This window comes from Typopeltis vanoorti, chromosome 18 (genome assembly GCF_054136105.1).
Source record: "Typopeltis vanoorti isolate ZY-2024b chromosome 18, IOZ_Tvanoo_1.0, whole genome shotgun sequence".
NCBI classification, from domain to species: Eukaryota; Metazoa; Arthropoda; class Arachnida; order Uropygi; family Thelyphonidae; genus Typopeltis; species Typopeltis vanoorti.
Window position 1 is genome coordinate 54,480,277 of NC_143566.1, and position 20,116 is coordinate 54,500,392.

Genomic DNA, 20,116 nt, shown 5'->3' on the forward strand with positions numbered 1-20,116 from the left:
CATGATACAACATGGAATTCTAATCAGCAAACTGCAGCAGCAGATGGGGATGGATATAGCAGATGGGGATGGACAACACAAATGTGTTGAGAAAAGATTGCAGTGCCCACTGCAAGCCTCAGCTGTAAACCTTTTTGAAGATTAATGTTTCTTATATTTTAGTTTTATGAATACTGCTGGACTTTGCAAAAGCATTTGACATGATACAACATGGAATTCTAATCAGCAAACTGCAGCAGCAGATGGGGATGGATATAGGACTGGTGAGGTGGATAAGAGGGTAGTTGATGGAGAGATATCAGAGAGTGGTTTATTCAGGAGTAGAGTTAAGAAGAAGGTCTGCAACTAGTGGCATGTCACAGGGTTCTGTTATTGGACTGCTACTGTTTAATTTGTACATGAACAATATAGGAAAGGATCTGAGAGGAACTGTTCAGTTGTTTGCCGATGATGTACAGCAGTAATTAATATAGATTATGTTAAAATTTTATAGGATGGTTTGAAGAGACTGGCAGTCTGGGCAGAGGAAAAAAGTTTAATGTGGCAAAGTGTAAGGTTATACATTCTAGGGTGAAAAGGTTATTCTAGGGTGAAAAGTTTACAGTGTATACCACATTGATGGAACTGAGCTACAGGAAATTGATGAAGCAAGAGATTTGGGAGTGATAGGATCTGCAGTTAAAACTTAGAGGGCACGTAGCAAAAGTTACTAAAGCAGCTCATCAAATTACTTGGCTAATGAAGAATATTTTGACAAGCAGAGATAAGCAGGTTATTATTCCTCTTTATCAAGACTTCATAAGACCCCATCCTGACTACTGTATGCAGATCTGATTGTGAATGAGTTCAAAGCAAAGTATGATAGATACTGAGTAAATTTTGGATAGTGACTGACATAATGTTTAGGGCCTCCCTCGATGAGCCTAAGAACTCCATACTAGTGGAGTTCTTAGGCTCATCAAGGTAATAATAATAATAAATTATTATTATTATTATAATGAATCCATATTTATTCTGATTAGGCTGGTTTTTGAGGGCAGCTGATGATTATTCTAAAAAAGTGCCAGGAACAGAACCCTGGGACATGACACAGGACATACCCTCTTTTTTGAGACACTATTTCATCATACACAACTTTGCTGGTATCATTCAGAGAGAGAGAGCCAATCTCCAATTCATCTAACGAATATACTAGCCATTCTCATATTCTGCAATGCTTTTGCAAAGTCCAAGAATGTCACTGTATATGATTCTCCATTATCTAACACACACACACACACACACACACACACACTCATTACCCTATCATAAAATGCAAGGACATTGCAAAAATAGGACCTGTACTTTACAAATCCATGCTAACCATCATAAAGAATGCTAAGTCCATCAATCCAATCCTGTATTCTATTCCTAGCCAACTCCAACACCTTGAACACAATCACAGTTTTACAGACTGGTCTATAATTGGAAACTTCCATAAATGTGGTCCTCGAACCACGTTTGTGGAATGGTACTATTTTGCCTTTCCACTCCTTAAGAACTCTACCCACAAAACGACTTTCATTAATAATCAGGTCAAGTGCCTAGACAATGGTTGTGCACATTCCTTAAGAATATGTGGTGATATGTCATCCATTCCCACAGCTTTATTAACATCTAACATAATCAACATCTGATACACATACACCTCCGATTCTTTCACTTCCAATTTTACTAATACTTGCCTCCCTTCTATATATTGCACCACATCATTTACACCATATCCACTATATTCTTTACAGCTGCCATGATTATCCACTCATGTCAACCTGCTATAATTATTCTTTCTGTTGCTTGCCATATATTAAAAGAATTGCCTTCAGTTAATCTAGGCCTGACCAGCTAATCTTCTCTCACACTGCACCTTTTCTTTCTTTACCATGCTCGTCGCCTTCCTAACTTGCAAATGGATGACAGAAGGAATAAAAGGAGAACTGCAGAAGAAAAAGACATTATGGTAGAAATATAAAAAGAGAGGTGGAGAGCAGTTGCATGATGAATAGAAGGCTCAGGCTAGGAAAGTGACTAGTATTGTAAGAAGAGAAAAATTAGAATATGAGAGGAGACTGGCACTGCAATCCAAGGAGAATAACAAGAAGTTTTTTCACTATGTGGCAAGTAGGAGGATAAATGATAGTGAGTGGATTATGTTGCAGGATGGAGATGGGAATTGGGTGACCAAAACAGATGACATACTTGAGCTATTTAATGATCACTTTATTAGAGTGTTCCATTCCTGGTACAATTGGCTTTATTCCTAGAAGGATAATGAGTGGTGAAGTGTTAGCCGTGAATGAAGAGAATGTATTCTGAACACTGAGTACACTTAATGTTAATAAGATAGGGAGACTAGATGGAATTTCACCAAGAGTTTTAAGGGAATGTGCTATGGAACTGATGGTGTCATTAACTTGGCTGTTTAACCTCCTTACCGGCCGAGGTGGATGAAATAGTGAGACCAAATTGCACTTCTTATCCATGTTCAACAAGGTGTTCCAGAATCATATCCAGATTTAGATAGATGTCTATAGACATCATGGCTGGTTGGGGTGTTAATAAAAGTCTTGCAATGGGACAGGTTCTTCCTAGAGAGTGGGCGGAGAGTAAGATAGCACCACTGAATGAGGGTGGTGGTAGAATGGAGGTATTCAATTATAAGCACGTTTGTATTTCTTCTGTACGATTTTGGAGAAATTCATATGAACTCATATACAGAATTGGACAGATGAGGGCTACAATATTTATGCAGACCAGCATGGACTTCTTAAAGGGCACTCTTCTTTCAGTAATATGGTTATTTTTTGCAACAGAGTGATGAGATTTTTTTTTTTTTTTTTCAAAGGCATTTGACAGGATGCTACATGACAAGTTTATTTTAAGTTGCATCATATCTTTTTGGATATCAGGTAAGTGGATTAAATTGGTGATAGGCTCTCTGATAGATTTCAGAGAGTTATATATGGAGGAGCAGTATCAGGGAGGAGGACGATTACAAGTGGAGTTCCTGGGACCATTGCTGTTCAATCTTCATATCAATGATATTATCACAGGACTCTAGAGAAATGTTCAGTTGTTTGCAGATGATGTAAAACTTAAGAAGATTATTAGAAATAGGATTTGAATTTCAAGAGGATTTGAATATATTGTAAAATTGAGCAAATAAATGGGGGAAATGTTAGTTTAATGCAACTAAATGTAAGACTTTAAAATTTAGGATCCACAGATGAGATGCTTCATACTTACTTGTTGGAGTTAATTAAAAGAAGTGGAGGTAGCAATAGATCTTTAGGTGATTGAGGATAGAGTTTTGAAGTTCCGAGGACATATTGCAAATGTTGGGAAGACATCGCAGAGAATTTTTATTATTTATTTATTTATTTATTATACACATGTAATCAAAAGAATATAGCAATTTAATTACTGCTAATATTTCAGTGCCTGCATGCACATATCATTGTTTTGTGATCCCTGAAGAACGTATTGTAACACTGCTGAAATATAGGAAGGTACTGATTAAAGATTTTAATTAATATTCTAGTATATGTTGCCATTTCCTGAAAAATTAATAGCTCTGTGCTCAGATCTAGTCACTGGGATTTGAAGGGTTTAAACTAATCTTGTAGAGGATGCAGAGATGGATAACAAAAATGATGTCAGGACTGTACAACGTTGATTATGAGGATAGGCTGAGGGTATGTGGACTGCATAGTTTAGTGAATAGAAGGCAAAGGGTGAGGGGCATAATCGACATATTTAAGCTGTTCAATGGTTATTTTCCTATTAACACTGAGGAGATTTTTCATATGGTAGAACGAGGGAAAGGAACAAGGACAATAGGCCATCTCTGCAAGTTGCAAGAAGAGGTGGTGAGTAAAAGGGTAAGAAGTAAGTTTTTGTATGGAAGTGGTAAGAGCATGGAATGCATTGAGGGTGGTGAATGTGAAGACTGTGGATGATTTTAAGGAGTGATAAGACATACTTTGTGTTGACCTCCCATGATGAGTCTTGTGACTCCTTGGAGGTCAGGAAATAATAATAATAAGTCTATAGCAATATACTACTAAATATTTCATCCTGTCCACTTCCACTTCACACCATACTGCTTCAAAACCACTCTCACTATTTGCTCCTTGCAGCTCTATCTTAGATGGGTACAACTCCTCTTCCATCATCAACAGCACTCCTTCTCTGTTTCTGCTCTATTTATAGGTGTTATGGCAAAATTATGGTAAGTTTAAAAGTGAAAGACTTTTTTTGAATGCGCCCTCAAAGACCAGCCTGATCTAAATAGATATGGGAAATACTGACGCTCTGAAATCCAAGATTAGTATTAATATTACTTCCAATCCTCCATGGAGTGTAAAGACTCTTCTTGGATGATCGAACACTCATACCATAATAACTATCATACCATGCCTTGAAAGTAATCAGCATTAGTGCACTCACCACTCACTCCAGCAATGCATTTAACGTATTCACCACCCACATGCAAAAAATCTCCTTTTCACTTGCATATTCCCATAACCTTTGGTGCAGTTTTCTGGAATGACCTTTTGTTTTTCAATCACACATTACTCTATATAATAATTATTATTATTATTATTATTATTATTTGACACCTCCAGGGAGTCCAAAGACTCATCGAGGGAGAGTGTGCCAACAGCATCGAACGATTGGCCCCCTTCCAACTACTAACCGCGCTCAAACTTACTTAACTGAGCCATTAGTAGCAGAGGCTCTACCAATCGACCAACCTTTGCCAGCAATAAGCACCTCCATAGCACAATTTGAAGAATGATGGTATGTTGCTCCCTTTGATGGGAAAAAGCTTAAGTTTGATTCTCATCATGATGAGAGGAATCTTTATATAGATTTTTAAATTGAAGGTGAGTTAGCCAATTTCATACAGAGGTAGCAGGGTTTTTCTGCCAGAAATCCAGGTTTTTCATCCTGCATACAGACAGATTAGCCTTAAGAACACATGCAATTTACAGACAAAAATACTAGTGGTGGTGATGATGGGAAGTAAATGTCATTGATGTAGTGATGATGGTAGTGGCAGTTTCTCTGTAGTTGGTGGATCAAGTGGTGGAGACAGAGAGTTGAAGAGTAGGTACCCTTCCTCGATGAGTCTAAGATTCCTTGGAGGTGGCATGAAATAATAATAATAATAATAATAATAATTCAGCTGTATCTATATGATACAGCAGATATCTATCTTATATGTTCCTCTCACTGGCTTGTATATTTCAATCATATTGGCTCTCCTCCTATCTACCAAGTTTTGCAGACCACATTCCCTTACTCTGTCATCATACTCAACGTTCCAGAGTCCTGAGACAGTCATAGTCATTTGTCTGTATACACTCTCTCTCTTCAATGTTTCCCTATCACCAATATATCCATGTGACTAGATCTGTGCACAGAAATCCAAATGAGGCCAAATGCTTTATACATTAAAATTATCACCTCCTCATCTATACTTGTAAGGGTTCTTTGCATGATGGTAATCTTTACTACTTCATGTTTTCTAAACTTAAGTTCTCCATTCATCAAAATCCCAAATCTCCTTCCTCTTCCTCCACCTTCCAAGGTGTTAAGTCAGCACTCACAGAGGATGCCGACTGAAGTGCTGTTCCATTAAGTCTCCAATATAAGTTCTGCCCAACAGTGTGGCTTCCTCAAAAATATATACACTTATATGTATAGAGCAGACTTTTTGTTCAAATGACATAGCCCTGGCTACTGAACTTAGGTACTTCACAATACTTTTTTTAGTCAATGGCTACAACTCCCATAAATAGATAAAATATTGAATGTATCTCCCTCCCCCCTACCACCCGTTCTATAATCAATACACAATTATCATAACAAAACTATTCCTCACTTATATTCAACATACATTAGAAAAGATAGCTTAAGATCTCAGTAAACATAATATCCAAACCACTTCCAAACACCAAATCCACAATGCAACCTTTATCTATTCTCCTAATGATCAGCATCATTCTCTTGCACATCTAGTTTATAAAGTTCCTATTACCTGTAACTTAGTCTACTCTAGACAGACTGGGAGAGCTGTGAACATCTGCCTTGAAGAAGAAAACTGCATTCATAATCATCTATATGTCAAGTCAGGACTAGCAAAACATGCTACCTATACTCCTTGAAGAAGAAAACTGCATCCATAATCATCTATATGGCAAGTCAGGACTAGCAAAACATGCTACCTACATTCCTTACATAGGATTAAATAGAAGAAGACAACTTTGCTGCCTAGAGGTCACTAAAGGTCTGAGAGACTATTTTTAGAATCAGCATCAGCTATAAAGCACTGCCTCCCCTCAACAAATACAGCTACATTAATTTGCCAAAAATCTGGGAGACCATCATTCTAAAAAATTCATCCTGACTTTTCTGAATTAACTTTTCTGTATCTTCTTCTCAAATTTCTCCTTATAGAGGAGTTATCTTTGTGTGCACTGAGTTTTCTATCTGTTCCTTCTTCATTTTCTTCTATGTGGCTCCTACCCATGAAAGGTTTATTTGTAAACCTATAGTACATCGTTGTGTCAATGGTGGACTGAGAAGTTTTTTTTTTCATTTTTATTTATTTTATATATATTTTTTTATTTTTTTCAAGTAGTCTAGAAAGCCTTCTGTAGAGACCAAACATGGAACTTTTTCAAGCTACTTCAATCCTCCAATAAGCAGGGTGGTGGTTTCATACCAGGATATGAATATAATAAATTTAGTTTAATCCTTTATCCAAGTGTAAGCAAAGTTTGTGCCTGAAAATATCTTCAGGACTGAGTAAAGGTGGTGCAACACCAGGCAACTCTAAGCAAAGGTGGACCAAGCTCTCATCACCCCTTGTCTCAGTATCTTCCATAATGCAAAACACATCTCTTTGCAGACATGTATACTGTTATGCATTAAGGGAAGGGCCACTACTCAGACCAGTTTTGACCTTTATTGAGGTCTCGTCAGTGGGAGGCGGATCCAAACATAGAGATACTAAGGCAGAAGCAATAGAAGAAGTCATATTTACCTCATCAACCTATACAAGTTGCCAACAGGTGTACCACCTTATTATTGAATTACTCTGAATTTAGAGAAAGATGTTGGAAGTTTATTATGCACTTGGTTAGACTATAATAAATTTAGTTTAATCCTTTATCCTTTATCCGAGAGCTTGGTCCACTTTGCTCAGAGCTGCCTGGTGTTGCACCACCTTTACCTCAGTCCTGAAGATATTTTCAGGCGCAAACTTTGTTTGCTTACACTTGGATAAAGGATTAAACTAAATTTATTATAGTCTAACCAAGTGCAAAATAAACTTCCAACCAGGATATGAAGTTCATCTCCTGCCTAAAGAAAACCAGAAACAGCATATCCACAGGGATGTTTGTTTGTCCTGCTCTCCAACCAACAGGTTGTGGGATTTGAATCTGCAACCTGCTGGTTGGAGGGCAGATATACTAACCACTTAGCTTACCAGGCCAGCAGTTGTTACACTACATGGATTACTATTTAGGCATTTATGCAAAGTTCAAGACTTTCACATTTTGTGCAGGGTTTGGGACAGTGACTGATGATATGTCTGATCTCTGCACAGTTCAAGTATTTAGCCTTCAGGCAGTTTCCATCCAAGTGAATGAATGAGCCACACAGCAGGCACTTTCTCTGCACCCCTGGATAGTTCACCATTACTCCAGTTGTACCAATGTTGACAAAATTTGGTACAGGCATCTTCATAATCATCGTAAAGGTAACAATTTTGAGAATTTATGGATAAGGATTTCATTACTATTTTCTATATATTCCATCGGAAATCTCTTAAATTTTTACTGTTCTCACATTGCTTCCAACCATTACAGGAATTATTGTGCTACCTTCGAATGTAATACTCTGAAGTGGCACACTCAGGATTTGATCTTGGAGGGGGCCGAGCACTCAAGATTTAATCGGGGGGGGGAATCAAGTTTAGTATACGATTTGTGACTGAGCATCTGCAGCGATCGCCAATACCCGTGATCTCCTGTGGCCCGACTCGGGCAAACGAAGTAGCTCCCACGCACTACTTCGTTCACCTTGCGTTCACAGCGCCCAGGATTCTCGAGTGCTATAGGGTATTCCCACCTTATGTGGGAATACCCTATAGCACTCGAGTACTATAGAGTATTCCCGCTAATTCATAAGGAGCATATAACGAACATAGAAATAGAAGACATGACCCAACATAAATAATAAAAAAAAAAAAGAATTTTAACGAGGAAAAGATTTTTGGAAATTTTTCTGGTGTTTTTTTTTTCTTTTTCTTTTGGGGGGTGCCAAGGCCCCTTGGCCCCCTCCCTAGGTGCACCAGTGATACTCTGTAATAGTTTTTCACATCTCTCCCTGTTTATCCCTAAGTTTTCTCAACTTGAGCTACAAACATGGAGGATTATATTTTATTAACTGCTATTATCTCTTTTAAAATCTTAGTCGCTGATCTCACCTCTTCACATTCTGGAATTTCAATTCCTATAGTTGGCACCGTTGGAGGAATTGGTTGATTGATATTAACTATACTACCAGCAATCTTATGAATGCTTGTTTGACTAATCCGATCCTTGGTTAAATATTATTATTATTATTATTATTATTATTATTTGACACCTCCAGGGAGTCCAAAGACTCATCGAGGGAGAGTGTGCCAACAGCATTGAACGATTGGTTCCCCTTCCAACTACTAACTGCTCTCAAACTTACTTAACTGAGCCATTAGTAGCAGAGGCTCTACCAATTGACCAACCTTTGCTGGCGAAAATAATTAAGAAGAAAATAAAAATTAAGTATTTATCTTGCTGAAATTCCTTCCAAAGTGTCAGTGGAAGCTATGCCCAGGAAGGCTCAATGTCAATGCAGAAATCACATAAAGAGAAAGCGATGCATCTCCATATTGTAAAAATGCACTGGTTCAGTGCATTTTTACAATATTAACTGACAAGTTTGTATGCAAAGATACAAACTTATCATCAGTTAGTTTACTTGTATATATATATATATATATATATATATATATATATATATATATATATATATATAACACATGCAAAACTTGATTACTACAGCCGGGTTTAAAAAAAAAAAGGATATAATTTCTTCTCAAAGTATAATATTCATTGCTAACAAGGAAAACAAAACTTTATATATATATATATATATACATATATGATTTTTTTAAGTTTAGAAGATTAGGTTTAGAACTTTACACACAAATGCACTTTATTCCTCTCTTAAATATGCATTTTTTTTTTAAATTATTCCCATTTACTTACCATATGGATTTTTAGCCAGAATAGGTTTTTCAGTTTCTAATGGTTCAGACTCCCCTTCTTTATTTACAGCTTTTACCCGGAATTTATACTTTTTCTTTGGCTGAAGACCTTCTACAGTAAAGCGTTCAACATCTGGTCCTACTTCTCCAGCTGGTACCCATCGGCCAACATCAGTATCCATCTTTTCAATGATATAACCTTTTATCTCTTGACCACCATCATCTTTTGGTTTTCCCCACTTTAACTTCACATGATTAGCACGTACTTCTTCATCTTTCAGAGGTCCAAAAGGCATCGAAGGTTTATCTACATGTAATTGTGCAAATTAATATAATAACTAGAAAATAATTACATCAAGAAAGTTTTTTTTTTTAATTTCCTAGCTTTGAATAAGAAAATCTATATGTGTTTGTTTGCATGTCTGCCTGGAGTATGTATGAAATGTAGCAAACTGCATATTGCATTAAAAAAAAAAAGGAAAAAAAAAAGAAAGAAAAATCATAACAGTCCTTCACTGGGTGAAAAACAGCAGAATTTATCAAACATTTTGAGACAGATTTTTAAGATTGTATTCGTAAGTATACATTTAAGTATTTTTCTGCAACAGAAAACACTTAAAAAAAATCAGACAGCTGATGAAATTTCATTACAATTATTATACAGCATTTACGCTTTTCACAAATAAAAACATATTTACATGAATCTTATCTCTCAATTTTTTTTTTTTTTTATGTTGCTCCCATACATGAAAGGTTATTAGCAAATTTATAGTATTTTGTAAGGTGGGTGGGCTAGAGATTTTTTCTCTTTTTATCAATACTATTTTATATATAAATGTATATAAATGTATTTTTAATTTTTTTTTACATAGTCCAGAAAATCTGCTCTAGGAACCAAACATGGTACTTTTTCAAGCCAATTCAGGCCTCCAATAAGCTGAGTGGTGGTCTCACACTAAGCAATGAAATTCATCTGCCATCTAAAGTTAATTCACAAACATCCATGTTGGATTCGAAGCTGCAGCCTGTTGGAGAGTAGGTGTGAAAATCACTCAGCAATCAGGCCAACAAATTGTTTGATCTTCAAATACCTGAACCTTTAACTTTTTTCACTTGGTTATACTATAAATTTAAGATCTAAGGAATAAATTCTTTATTTAATCCTTTATCCTTAATCCTTCAGGTACAAACAAAGTTTGAGCCTGAAGTATTTTCAGAACTGATGCAACTTGTATATAGAAGAAGCTGATGACTTCACATCATTCACCTTAGTATCCCATGATGCAAAGCACATATCCTTGTGAGTGTGTATAATACAATGCATTATGGGAAGGGTCACTACCCAGACTGGTTTTGGCCTTTATTGAGGTCTCATCAGTGGGAGTCAGACCCAAAAGTAATACCAAGTTCTTAAAGTTCTTAAAAGAACTGGGAGATGGACTGAGTCCTTGACTCTTTATCCCATCATCTGAATGAAGAAAATCTGTGTGGATGGGGTGTTATTGAGCTAAAAGCTCTAGTCATGGCTGGGTAACAGCAATAGCCGAGCCTCAGTTAAAACTTCATTGGCTACAGCATTGCCATTCATTACCCTGGAGGTCCTAAAAAGGACTCTTCTTCCTATCTTTACTGCTCATAAGGTTGAAGTAATGCACAAGTGATATTTCCATATACTAATAGCTAAAAGGTGCACCTTATTATTAAAATATTCTGAATTAGAGATAGATATTGAAAGTATTTTCACTTGGTTATAATATAAATTAAATATGCCAAGAAACTGTAACGTTTGTTTAATCCTTTATCCAATTGTAAGTGAACAAAGTTTGCTCATGAAGTAACTACACAACTGGGCTAGGTCTGGCTCCCACTGAAGAGACCTCAATAAAGTTCAAAACCAGTCTGGGTAGTGACCCATCCCATAATGCATAACATTATATATGTCCATAAGGATATGTGCTTTGCATTATAGGACATTAAAGCAAGTGATGTGAAGTCATTACCCTCTGTATACAGAAAGCCCAGTCATGAAGTTCCTTCACACGCAAACTTTGTTTGCTTACAATTGGATAAAGGATTAAACCAAGAATATAATTTCTTGGCATCTTTAATTTAACTGAACCTTCATTTAAGTCAGTGTCAACTAATATCTGGTACAGCAACGTGTAGTTGTATCATCAGTTAAATCACCTTAAATTATCCCATGAGCAAACCGATTTTCCACTGTGTATGAATAATTGAGGGATTACTGTATATATTTATATTTGTACTATTTATATACTATGTATTTGTACTTTGTATACACTATGTATATGTGCTATATATATACTATGATTTTGTATTATTTATATGCTATGTACAAAAGCGCCTCCGTAGCGCAATTGGAAGAACGACGGTACATTGCGCCCTTCAATTGGCATAGGCCTAACTTCGATTCTCGTCGTGACGGGAGGAATCTTTATCTGGTCGATTTCAATCGATGGTGAGTTAGCCGATCTCATATGGAGGTAGCAGGGTTTTTCTCCCGGAAACTCGGGTTTTTCATCCCGCATACATACAAATCGGCCCTTCAGAACACACGCAATTTACAGACAAAAATTACTAGTTGTGGTGGTGTTGGAGGTGGGCAGTAGATGGTATTGATTCGTAGTAGAGGTAAGGTGTAGAGACAGTTGAAGATGTCCTCCCGCGATGAGTCTTCGGACTCCTTGGAGGTATCAGGAATAATAATAATAATAATAATAATAATAATAATAATAATAATAATAATAACATATTTATATATATTTATATTTATATTATTGTTTATAATTATTAACTGTCTTAAACATCGAGAAAAAATACAAGAGATTTAATAAGGTTTCACTACTAGTTTCATCGGAAATGCCAACTTCATCAGGTGAATACAGTACCATGGAGAAAACAACATTTATATTACTGTACATATATATTTGAAAACACCAACTCTTAAGTAGGGGGGCTGGCAGTTTTTAAAAAAACAGTAAATAAGCACAGTGATACATTGATATTTTAACACAACATATTTCTAATACCATACACTTCCTCTCTCAGTGCCTCTTCCTATCTGTCATGCTCTCTCTCTCTCTCTCTCTCTCCAAGCATTCTACCCTCATTAGACATTTACTGACATAATCAACAAAATCCCTCAGAATCACTAAATTTCCAATCGCACTACCTAATGTTAAGTCCTTCACCACTTTATACTTGCCTTCCATTATCACACTACTCATCTCTCTCTCTTTCTCTTCATACCCCCCCACACACACATTTCTGTTGCACCATTACTGCCACCACTGAAATCAAAGATACTGATATCGAAATTACCATGCTCTCTTCAATGTCTACATTTTCCACAGACATGCATTTACGATCATCTCTTACCTGTCATATTGTAACTGATGGGAAGTGTACATGTTGCAGGCTCAAACTGCTATAAAATCTACTATGATACTATGTAAAATGTAATCTTTAAATGGTGTCATGCTAGTTGACAACATGCCAGTTAATGGAGGTATGGCAGCTGTCATAATTGAAAGAAAGAAACAGTACAACAATTACCAAGTTCATTTAGTGAATTTTCATTTCATATAGTCATTTCATTTCATATACTTATTTAGTGAATTTTCAAAGTAATTACTCCAAACATCCAAAATATCCTTATGTTCAGATTTCGCTTCACTATGACCTTGAGTTGAGTTGACTTGACTCTGAGTTGAGAGGTGTAAAAGATGACATTAAACGAATGGAAGAGATGAATGCAAGGCAAATCAGAGTAGGAGTAAGTGAGAGAGTTATGGGATAATAGAAACAGTAGAAGAGAGGGAATGAGAGAAAGTTATGGGAATGATAGAAAAGGAGAGAATATAAACAGTAAGAGAGAGAGGGAATGAGAAGAATGCAAGGGAGTGCTGGAACCAGGGATAGAGAGGTGCCACAGCAGGTAAGTAGGAGAACACAGAGAGAAAGTGTTAGAGGAGAGAGAGAGGGATGCAGGTAAGCAATCAAGGAACAGAGTGGTAAGAGGTGTGATGAATGGAGACTGGACGATCCATGGCATGCAAGATATGATGCCAGAGGAGTGTTTGCCTGGAGGAAAGATAGAAAGTGTGGCTATGGCAATTAAGAAGGGTGAAATTTTGGATGAGATGATTGTGATGGTGGGCACGAATGACTTGAGAGGTAGTGTAAATCGGGTAGCGAGAGATCTGAGATTTATGCTTGAGGGTGTACAGAAGAAAACTCAGAGAGGTAACATAGTGTGTGTGTGTGTGTGTGTGTGTGTGTGTGTGTGTGTGTGTGTGTGTGTGTGTGTGTGTGTGTGTGTGTGTGTGTGTGTGTTGCCCAGGTATGCTAATGACAAACTGAGTAGAAGAGCATTAATAAGCATGATGGCCAGAATGTGTCAAAAGAGAGGTATGGAATATGTGGATGCTTGGAGGGCATCTGGGGGCAGAAAGAAACTGTATGCATGAGACTGTTTGCATTTGAATGAGGAAGGATGTAGGCATCTGGAAAGATTGCTGAACAATTTAGTGTGTCAATGCAAGGTATCTAGAAGTACCAGGGTGGATGGTAGCAGGGATGGCCTCTTGTGGGAATAGGTGCTTGGGTGAAGGGGGAATATATTGGGTAACATTGAGTCCAGTGGAGACAGGAGGAAATAAGGATAGGTATAGAAACAGTGATATTTTTATGCTTTATACTAATGCCAGGAGTATCAGGAATTATAAAATACACAGTTGGTTGTTGCTATAGGCCAGGGAATTCCACAGATGATATTTTTATGCTTTATACCAGCGATTTTCAACCGGTGTGCCACAACGCATTGGTGTGCCGCTAGAGGTCTTCAGGTGTGCCACGAGATTTATGAAAACAAATTAATTGAAAGAAATAATGTCATAATTTGCACATTTATTTATTACTATCTGGTCTTCCATCTTTGTGTGTGTAAATCAATCAAAATTATGCCTATTTTTTGTCAGATCATCAAAGAATATATTTTTAGTGTGCCGCAGAATTTTAATAATTAGTTTAGGTGTGTTGTATTATGAAAAATGTTGAAAATCACTGCTTTATACTAATGCCAGAAGTATCAGGAATTAAAAAATATACAGTTGGTTGTTGCTATAGGCCAGGGAATTCCACAGACGATCAGGAAGACATGCATAGACAAATTAGTAGAATGAGTACAGGTTGAGTGATTATTATGGGGGACTTCAACTATGGAGATATAGACTGGAAGATAGAAAGAAATATCACATGGCAGGAAGGAAATAGAATTTATACACCTGCTGAGAAATAATTACTTAAGGCAGTATGTGATGGAGGGGGACTAGGGATGGGAAATTATTGGACCCTGACAATAATTAGAAGAGCCATCCATAACCAGGAGAATAACATTGCATGCAATTGGTGAAAGTGACCATGTGGTCTTGACTTGAGGCATTGTAAAACATGAGGAATATTTTATCACGAAGGAGTATTTATGGAACTACAAGGCAGGTGATTATGACATGCTTAGGAAGAAGCTTAAATCTGTACCAGGGCATAAAACACTGCAGGGTAAGGATATTAGTAGTGTATGGAATATAGTTAAGAGTCATCTAGAGGAAGGATTATTAAATTGTATACCTAGGGTAAGGAGGGTGAATTGGGTAGGAGTTAGATGGATGAGTAATATCATTAAGAATGAGCTGCAGAAGAAAGTCCAATTTATTATTGTTGTTATTATTATTATTATTACATGAAACCTCCAAGGAGTCCAAAGACTCATCGAGGGAGGGAGGGCATCTACTCTAAAGCTCTCTGTTTCCACCACTCAATCCACCAACTACAGCGAATCACAACTACCATCATCATCATCTACACCAATGCCATCTATTGTCCACCACCACTAATATTTTCACAGATAATCAGAAACATCCATGCCCATGGCAGGATTCAAACACCACAGCCTTTCAAATTCAAACCGCAACCTTTCAGATTCAAACACCACAGGTGGGATCCACAGCCTTTTGTAGACAGACAGTTAAAGTTTAGAGGACATGTTGCTAAGGTAGTTCATAAGATTACTTGGCTATTGAAGAACACACTAAAAAGTAGAGATAAGAAATTTGTTATTCCTCTTTATAAGCTCTTGTACTCCCACACATGGATCGCTGTGCTCAAGTCTGGTCACCTGGATTTCTTGTGGATGAGGAAGCTGTGGAGTGGATTCAGAGGAGAGTCTCTTAAAAGGAACATAACAAGTGATTCATGTTCTTATCCCCTTACTGCTTAACTTATTTTTTAATGATATTTCATGTGGTTTAACTGGGAATCCTCAAATGTTGCTGATGATGCAAAGTTAGGTAGAAGTATGATGAGTATTGCTGATGTTAATTCTCTACAGGAAAATTTGAATAGACTTTTAGCTTGGACAGATGAATTGGGCTGCAGTTTTAATATTAAAAAATGCAAGGTGTTACACTTTGGGATACAGAGATATAAGATTCCATACTCTATTGGTGGAAAGGTACTTCAGGAATTGGACGAGATTCAGGATCTTGGGCTGATGGTGAACAGTAGGCTGAAATTCCAAGGTCACATTGCAAGTGTTGCAAAGGCTGCCTATCGTATTGCTGCTATGACAAAAAGTATATTGACAAGTAGCCATAAGTAGGTTTTGGTGCCTCTATATAAGGCATTAGTCCAACCACACATGTACTATTGTGCTCAAATATAGTCATTTAGTTTTCTTTGTGATTTGAAAACATTACAGAGGGTTCAAAGATGACTAACGAAAGTGATATTAGGCCTCTGGAGTGTTGGTTATGAAGAGCATCTGAGAGAATGTGGATTATAGAGGTTGGTGGACGGGTGTAAAGGAGGAGATATGGTAGTGACCTTCAAGTTAGTTAAGGAACTCTATCAGATTAATACAGAAATTATAAAAAGAGTGTATGTTAAGATGGGAAGAACAAGAGATCATCCCATCACCACATCTCTATACAACCATAGGAAGTTGTATAGAGATGTGGTGAAGAAGGGAGTGAAGAGTAGATTTTTTATGTGGAGAGTTGTTAGTGAGTGGAATGCAGTGCCTGAGAGTGCAGGTAATTTAATTAACTTCATTATGATAGACTTGTTACTGACTGAGTGGGCCACTCATGATTAGTCTGTTTGACTCCATGGAGGTTACCATAATAATAATAATAATAATAATAATAATAATAATAATAATAATTGTTACTATGATGCCATCAATTGTTTTGCCTATGCCAGATTCTATAGAATTTGAGCTTCTAAGAATCCCTGTACTCTGAAATGAGATGTGTGGGTACTTGACTTTCTTCCACCTGATGTTTGGGTTGCCCATAACAAATGTATTTTTATGTTCTGTTACCGATTAATGTGGTCCATCTTGTCTATCTGAAATACCGAAATAATACATGAGATACTCTAGATACTTGATCTAGAGATAAGATACATAGTCCGTTATTTGCCTCAAGAAGGTTGGAAACATTGGTTAGTGTCTATAGACTGTTTTTATTCTATGTCATTTTAGGAGAGCTCAGTCAATCCTGCACCTGTGATGTAAGATAGGGATATATTGTATGTACAACTTAAGGCTGTACCATGTAATATTGTTAAAGTAAAACTCTAGCTAAGGGAGAGGATTCGTTCATCCTTTTAAAGAGTTTGGTGAGAGGTTTTATTTATTTATTTATTTATTTTATTATATACATTTTGTTCAAATGATGCTAGTAGAACCTGTTGTTCCAAAAGCAGCGCTGGTCCTCATGATAAAATCTGCTCTATCCTGGTAGCTAATGTTTTGAATATTCTAATTTTCTGGGTGCTGATGAGTGGCATGCAGTTATCTTCCCATATGTGTGGGCTTAGTATAAACTGAACACAAAAAAGGAACTGTCTAATGCATTGTGATGTAAGTATCCAAAAAATAATATGCCTGGCAAAAAAATAAAGAGAAAAAAGTACATACTGACTCTTCTTGTTCCATTTCGACTGCAAAAGCTAATAGGAGAGTAGATAATGTAAAGGAACTGCAGAAAGTTTCAAAGGGCTTGTGGGCCACTCATCCAAATCTATATTACCATAACTGTACTTAGGCTTGAGACGGAGTTGAATTTATTGCCAAGCTTTCAAAAGATTTCATTATAATAATCAACTCTTTAACTAAATTGAAGGTGTAAAATGGGCTCGCCATTTTCCTATCAGGTAGTTTTTAATCAAATGGTGAGTTAGCAAGTCTCATATGGAGATAGAAGGTTTTTCTCCTGAAACTATGATTTTTCATCCCTCAAAACTAGCAAACCAGATAGAAGAACACATACAATTTACAGACAAAGATACATTATATATAGCCAATAGTAACAGTGGTTTCATGAGATGGTGCCATATTTCCCCATAAAGGAATCTCAAAGTCGTTGTATCATTGTAAGCTATATTATCATTAACCACTTTCCATTCTATAAGTTTCTCAATTCTTTGATGAGATAATAATGTTAGCTGATGTGTCTAATAATTCTAGCTTGAGCTGGCGAAACATGCAAATATTTAATTCAGTTAGCAAATTATTTTCATTCCAGTCCTACACATAGCTTCCCCCCACCCAAAAAATGAAGACAGGAGTGAATGCAACAGCTACAGAAATTTGAATGTAGGAAAATCCTATCAACTTACTAATCTATTATTGAAACTCCCTTCCATTCCAGTTTAAATACTTTTGTGTTTAATCTATCAAAGGTCTATGGAAAATAAAAAATACCATTATAAATGCACTCCCTGGTCGAATGCATTTGTACTTATGTCGTAATATGTAAGTAGACTGCTAACATATGACTTCCCTTTACTAGACCTATGCTGAACATCACAGAGAATCTTGTAATTATCAATCCAATTCTCAGTCCTTAGCCTTAATGACATCTCCAACATGTAATTTGAAACCTTGATTTTATCTACTGCTGTGAAAAGTAAAAATTTTTCCCATTTCCTATTCTTTTCCACTTATCCTGTAACAGGACACTTGTTAAATAACACAAACTAATTAAGTGCAATACATACTGCTCTTGTTAAACTAGTATTTACTTACTAACTTACTGGAGCATTCCCTTACAGCATGTGGGAATAATCATCAAGTCCTATTGACTTATTAACATTGTTTATTTAATTTGTTCAACATGATGTTATATTTATACAAATGACCATAATAACAAACTGGATAACTGCACACAAATCTGGTCATCATAATTACTTCAGGCTAAGATGATGCAAAGGATCTAGAGAGAAGCGACTAAGATTGTGAACTGGTCTATGGATTGTTCCCTATGTCAAAATATTGAAGGTCTGCGGGTTTCAAAGAGTGGATGATAAATAGAAAAGAGGGGCTATGATAGAAACATGTCATTACAGGGAATGACACAGGCAACTTTTTTTTTTTTTTCAATACATGATAGAAAGTGAAAGAATAAGGAATTACTCCCTGAAATTATGTAAGAGCACAACCTCTTTCATTCTAGGAAAAAATATCAAACTCAGTAAGTATAAAACAATAATAAAAGTTTGGTAAAAAAAAAAGTACATACTGTTCTCAGACTTTTACAAAATTTTGAATTCACAATACTTTTTTTTTATTATTTACTGCTCAGAATGGCCATGTATAACTTTCCAGAAAGAACAAGTTTGAAAAGATTATATGATGCTATCCAAAATAATTAGCTACAAATGTAGTTGAAAATTTTGACAACCAAAGCATGCTGCTATTTTTCAATCAGTTCATATAAACTGGAGTTTTGTAATTGCTGCCTATTCCAAAAATGGATCTAAAATGAACATTTTAGATACATTTTCAAAACATTAAAAAATAATTTTTTTAATGTTAATGTTAATGTAAAAAAGCACCTCCATAGTGCAATTGGAAGAACGATGGTACATTGCGCCTTCGATTGGAAAAGGCCTAAGTTCGATTCTCGTCATGATGGGAGGAATATTTATATGGACTTTTTCAATTGAAGGTGAATTAGCTGATCTCATATGGTGATAGCAGGGTTTTTTCTCCCAAAAACTCGGGTTTTTCATCCCACATACAGACAAATCGGCCCTTCAGAACACGCATAATTTACAGACAAAAAATACTAGCAGTGGTGATAGTGGTTTGGACAGTAGATGGCATTGATGTAGATGATTGGTAGTAGAGGTTCTGTGTAGTAGTGGAGACAAAGAGTTGTACAGTAGTTGTCCTCCTGCAATGAGTCTTCCGACTCTTTTGAGGTGTCACGAATAATAATAATTTGAAATTTCATAATAAAATTTCATGAAACATTAATATTAGGTCAATTTCACAGCTTCTCAAATGGTAACACCACAAAATAGAATTTTAATGTTAAAATTCTATTTTGTGATTTTAAGGTCCAGGGATAAAATTTACAGATTGACAGAAAGATTGAGAACACAATTGGAAGCATACCTTGCAGACGAGCAAGCAGGATTTAGGAAGGATAGAACTGCAATTCAACAGATTTTGACAATGAGGTTAACAGCAGAGAAAGCTAGGAGAAAAAACAAAAACATATATACTTGCTTTGTTGATTTTCAGAAAGCATTTGACAGTATTGACCAGAAAGTGACATTAGCAATTCTGGAATCCTATGGAATTGATAAAAAACTAATAGCTATATTAAAAGATGTTTATCAGAATTCAGTTGCAGCAGTTAGAATAGGTGATGATTTGGGGAA

General features: G+C 36.3%; 1 protein-coding gene across 1 annotated transcript in view; it reads right to left on the reverse strand.

Annotated features, from left to right (window-relative positions):
* The window catches only part of LOC150096673 (twitchin-like), a 2,440,784-nt gene that overhangs the window by 1,680,922 nt on the left and 739,746 nt on the right, over positions 1-20,116 (reverse strand). The window contains exon 35 of the mRNA XM_090408679.1: positions 9,363-9,668. Coding sequence (XP_090264805.1) covers positions 9,363-9,668 — 306 coding nt within the window. The remainder of the gene's footprint in view (positions 1-9,362; positions 9,669-20,116) is intronic.